The sequence below is a fragment of the Rhopalosiphum maidis genome, chromosome 1, assembly GCF_003676215.2.
Source record: "Rhopalosiphum maidis isolate BTI-1 chromosome 1, ASM367621v3, whole genome shotgun sequence".
Taxonomy (NCBI): domain Eukaryota; kingdom Metazoa; phylum Arthropoda; class Insecta; order Hemiptera; family Aphididae; genus Rhopalosiphum; species Rhopalosiphum maidis.
Window position 1 is genome coordinate 16,928,404 of NC_040877.1, and position 6,000 is coordinate 16,934,403.

The following is a 6,000-nucleotide window of genomic DNA, read 5'->3' on the forward strand; positions in this document are numbered from 1 at the left end:
TAATACTGTATTTCTACGCTAATTGTAACTTACTAAGATAATTTTTTAATATTCACCCGACAATCAAAAACTTGACCTGCTCTATAACTCAAAACTATTCTATTACATCATAACAATTTTTTTTTTTTTTTTTAAGAGTTTACATCAGAATTTAAAATACTAGCATATTCTGAGTGCGATTCTATTTAAACCGTATTTGCGGTGTTTTAATTTTTTAGTCCACGCTGACATTATTCCACCACGGATATATGAATCTACATAGTTAATGAGATTTTAATATTAAAAACAGTAAACATTTTCATACAATCTACGAAATATTTTAATTGATTAATAATTCGAGTTTCGTGGTTTATAAGAATAATTTAAAATTTAATATTTTTTTTTGAGATGTTAATGTTTGAACTTTTATCCAACTTTTTTAAATAAATGGAATAATACAATTTACTGAGAATAATACAGAGAAAGAAAATGGGAATTTCGCGGAACATCACATATTTATTCTCAAAATGATTTTAAGTTCCCACCTAATTTTTATAAAAATCTATCGCCAACTTTTACTGTGAAATATTGCTTGAAAATTTAATTAAATAATTATGTACATAATATTATATTTAATAAATAAGTAATAACGTTTAAAATTAAAACCATAATCTTATTTAAATCTATAATTATGGTGGCTGGTTATAGATATTATGTACAAAATAAAATGGTTACATACAATATATTTTACTATTAATATTATTTAATACCGATATTGTTTTTTTAAATATTTTAGTAGAATAATCGATTATAGTGTAAAAAAAAATAATGCCAGCTAATTAGTTTAAACAATTTGATATTCATGATAATAAAATTATCACAATATTTACATTACACAGTCAATTCGAAATTATTTTTAACATAATTTAATATTCTTACACTGTGTACACTTTTGTTATGCTTTAAAAATTCTAATTAATTAATTAATTAATAACTAATTGTTTGTTAAATAAAGTCTCCCATTTTCAGTAACCATTTTAAAAATAAATTATTTATTTTAATATTACTTATAACCAATAATATTAAATATGATGAGATTTCACTCAATTTTCAGTATGCTTATAGTATTACAGTTTTCAAATCAAAAAAAAAAAAAAAATAATATATTAAATCGTTAACATAATAACGTCATATCAATACGAATCATAACTATATTTACTCGATTTTTATCGAAATACATGCATCAATAACTTACTATAAACTTGAATTAAATTTTTTTAACGAAAACGTAGAAAATAGTTAATAACTTCCCTAATAATTACACTATAGATACCTATAACATTTGTATCGTAAAATATAAAACAACCCCATGGCTTACCATGTATATTTTTAAAATATTGAAGTGATGAAAGACATTTTATGTCAAACTAAAATAAAACGAAAGCTTTTAAGACTAGCAAAATAAAATTTATAATCCGTTTGAATTAAGTAATAATTTGTCTGAATTTATAAATGGTCGCTAAACTTCAAAATATTTAATTCTTTGATCATTTGATATTTAAAAAAATTATATTTTATTATCCTTCGTCAAATCAAGGGTGTTTTGATAATATTGGTTATGAACACATTTTTACAAATATTTTAACATGCATATAAAATGCATATTGCTTTAAATCAAGCTATAACCATAGACGTTCAACCATTTAGCCTCCCCCCCCTAATATAGTTTATCACCTTTCGACTATGTTATAATATAGGTTCAATTAAAATCCATCATTTAAAATTAATTTTAACTAAATTCAATATTTAATTGAAAGTATTTGATTTAATTAGTTATATTGATTTTTATTTAAGAAACTTGGATTATGAATAAACATATTTTATGCGTCAATGATTTTCTCCACAATGAATAGTTTTCACTTGACAATTTATAAACACATATTAAAATGATGTACAGCTTATAGATGTATCCTTTTATATACATAAAATATATTTTTATAGTTTTAAATAACAATTTTATGGATATTTTTGATTTGGACAATCTAATCGATTAATTCTGATTGCCGTTTAAAATATTTCGGTGTTAACATTTCCCTGGTTAAAAGATAAAATGTGCTTTACTTATAGATTCAGAAAATCGGTATACTTATTAACTTTTGTCTGCTATCTTATGGATTAGCACCTAATACAGCAAGTTTATTGTATTATTCGTTAAAATAATTATTGTGCTTGCGGTGTATCTGATTTTTATTTTTCGTCATCGTATAATGTTTTAACAGTCACACATTATTAAGACGAAATCTATATATTTGGCTTATATAAACTTCTTGGTCTTTATTTTAAATTAAAATATACATATTCAAAAATTATTTTTTAATATAAACTATAAAATACAGGTTCTTCAGTTATGGTATGCAGTCTATTGATAGTAAGTAAAGCACGGCTACCTGATCGAAATGAAAATAAAATACGTAACGTACCATTAATATAAAATAACGAACAACAAATACAATTTTTTTTTAAATAACTAAATAACTGTTACACTAAAATTTATTATAATATTTTACTGATTTTTCATTATGAATAATTTAGTTTAAATCGTTAATGGTATGCGAAAAAAGTTTAAGAACTTCTGTGGCGTATAATTTGAATGTTCTATGAATGCGATAAAAGAATTACATCGTTATTGATCGATAACGGTAGTTATTTATGTTAAAATATTTATTTTGTTGGTAGATAATATTACAAATGGTCTGAAATTAAAATATGTTAAATAATTCACGCAGTACCACAATCATCGGAGGTAAGAGTTTCGTTACCCTAGAAACGGACTATTTCTGCTCCCACGATAATCCCGGTGATAATTTTTAATATAATATTAGTATAGTAAAACATGTATAATACATTATAATAAAAATAAGTGCACTGCACTTCTCTTGGTTTGAAATCGATTGGACAGGTTACGATCAATCGAGACGACGATGGTAATGTTACGGCCCGCCGGGGCGGCGATTTGCGTGACGGCCGTCATGGTCGTCGCGCAGTTGTGGATCGGACGAGTCGATTCTTCGGCTCGGACGCCCATCAAGTGGCTGATAAACACGGGAAACTTAGCGGGCCGATGGCCACCACGGTCATGGACCGGAAGAAACAGCTGCAATAATAACACGGCGACGCCGAACACCATAAGCCGGATGCAAATGATCCACGGTGGCACGGCAGCTGTGCTGATCATGCCCACCGGGGACGGCGGCCGAAGGTGTTGCGCGGACGGCACGCTTGCACAGTTCTCCCTGGGCCTAGTGTGCCTCAAGCACGGCATCAATAATCTGTATCCGGTCGTGCAACCGTTTCCGGATTGGCGGACGTTCGTAGACGCGGACTCGCCAGATCCGGAACCGGTGACAGAACAGGACCGGGAAACCACCGAATCCGACGAAATCGGTGGGCGCTGTTCCGAAATTCCCACCGATAACCGTTACGGTGGCAACAGCGATCGTCGGCGCATCGTGAACGCCGTGGACGCGTTCCTGGACGATCGGGGACGGATCCTCTGGGTTCTGGACACGGGCCGCGGGGGCGAAGACGCGTGTCATGGCAACACGCCACCCAGTAATGATCGATCAGCGTCCGAGGACGATCAGCTGATGCAACCGAAATTCGTCGCTATCGACGTGTATACGAACCAGGTACCTACATAACATTATAATACGGGGTATGCCACAATAAAAGGACGAATTCGAATCAGGTGTTAATATTCGATAAGTGGGTTAGACCCATCCGCCTGATGTGGCTATTGTGTTAATTCCAGTTTTTATTATGTTTTGATCCAAAACACCGTGCGTTCGTGTTAGATACATTTTTTATTTTAAACTAGCAATTAACCACTGTGACATTCCGCATGAGTGTTTCTGTGGAGAGAGCTACCATATATGGTTAATGTCTTATTCCATGTATAAATTGCATTTATCATAGAATCTACTAAAAACAATAAAAATGTAATTAATTAATTATTTATGACACGCCCACATATTCTGTATCATATAGTAGTTCATACAAAATATCTAGACGTCTTTAAAATATTCAAATGATCGATTTGTGTAAGTCTAAGATATAAATGTCAGCTATAAAATAACGAATCATTCTGTAGCATTTCGCGTTTCAGATCATCGACATTGTAAGTCTGTCACGGGTGTGGCGACCTGGAGTGAGCTGTTTCCAGTACATAGTGTCCATTTACCTGGACACTGAAGTAAATGATAGCAGTTGTACATCAAACGGTGGTGAAAGTGATGGAGCTAATTGCACCTTAGACTGGCCACTAGTGGTAATCGGCGACGCAGGCACTAATCGCGTGCTGGTGTACACACACAGTAACGACAAATTCGCTGAGATCATATTACCACTGGAAGAAGAACACAATGCGTTTCACGACGCCGACAAGAAAACCGGTACAAACGACCCAGATGACGATGGTGACAGCCAACCGGATGTGAAAAAGCCGAAACCTCGTCGGCATTCCCGATGGCCGACGCCCCCGATCCGAGATATACTCTACTTGGCCCCACTATCCATCAGACCGGGTCAACCCCGGCTGTTGATCACCTACCACGGTTGCCGCGAAGTGTACAAGCTCCGTTTGCAACTTTCCACCTCCGATCCGCTGTCTTACGAAGACAATCCCGACACGACCCCAGTATCCCTGTCACCGATCATTGGTACTCTAGCCGTTCTCGGCCGGAAACCGTGCAGAATGGTCATACTCGGCACGGACCGTCGGCAGACAGACGTCTCCGGCGAGAGTTTCGCAGGTGGAGGGACTACCGTTTACTTTCGATTAGAAAATACTAACGACATATGGTCGTGGAAAATATTTAGTGGAAAGAAAAAGCTGACCGGACCGTTTTTGTACATCGATGAACGTGACTTCCGGTTGGTTCGGGTTGGCCAGACGTGTCGCGTCCCTGTCGCAATTTCTGTTGCCCCAGCGGCTATTGGGAACGGCGTCGGTGATGTGGACCAAAATTCAGAAGACGTTGTTAAGACCCCCTCACAAAAGCAAATACGGCAAATCGTGTGGATGCTGGAGACAAACTTCGTCGATCACTTTTCGGGTACTGCAGACCGGATGGGCGCGAACGCCAAGCTACAGCCCATCGAAGTGCCATTGAACTACGACGACGCGAATGCCGCCCGCCCATTGAGTTTCAAATCTATGATGCAAACTTTACCACTGCGAATTCAACCAGCCAAAGATCTCCGTCTGCAAAAAAATTTCAAACGTGAACAACGACGACATTCGTCGAAACGATGTAGTAATACTGTCAAATGACGCTACGTGAGACAATTATTAAACAGACCGTGTTTTTGCCCCGCGGTGCGATGGTACCAGATACCTATATCGAGTCAAATCCTAATTGACAAATAGCAAACGCGATGGATCTCAATCTTCAAACATTTTGTGTATCGCAGATATATGGGCTGTAAATGTAGTGTTATTTTATTAGTTGGACGCTGGAACGAATATTTAAGACACAATTTATCTCAAAGAAACTTACACGCGTCAATTAAAATCAGATTTGTACAAAGAATATCAAGTTAACTTCATAAATTATAGTACTAATATACTATAATATATAATATTATATACTATATTATTTTAATTTCAATGTATAGGACCCGCGTTATTTTTCATAATTTATACACATTTGATTTCCATTATATTATATAAGTATTCAAAATAATAATAATATTAATTGTATAATAAACGTATTTTTTTATTGATATAATAATTTTACAATTTAAAATTGTATTTATATAAACATGTATTAAACAGTTCTATAACCAAAAAAAAAACACGGAAACGGAAACGGAAACGAAAACGGAAATTTCTTTAAATTAAGTGTTTCTGATTTATATTAATCTAAAATCTTGCATTTTAATTTAATAAAATAAACTTTAATTTAAAAAAAGGTACTTTCCGAGAATTATTGATTAACATTTAAATTTAAGAAAGTTTTA

General features: G+C 33.9%; 1 protein-coding gene across 1 annotated transcript; it reads left to right on the forward strand.

The window, feature by feature from the left end:
- The first annotated feature begins 2,915 nt into the window (after positions 1-2,915).
- LOC113549363 lies at positions 2,916-5,547 on the forward strand. Its single transcript, XM_026950624.1, has 2 exons — positions 2,916-3,668; positions 4,145-5,547. The coding sequence occupies exons 1-2, from the start codon at positions 2,961-2,963 to the stop codon at positions 5,309-5,311; spliced, it is 1,875 nt and encodes a 624-aa protein (XP_026806425.1). The 5' UTR covers positions 2,916-2,960; the 3' UTR covers positions 5,312-5,547.
- Positions 5,548-6,000: the final 453 nt, after the last annotated feature.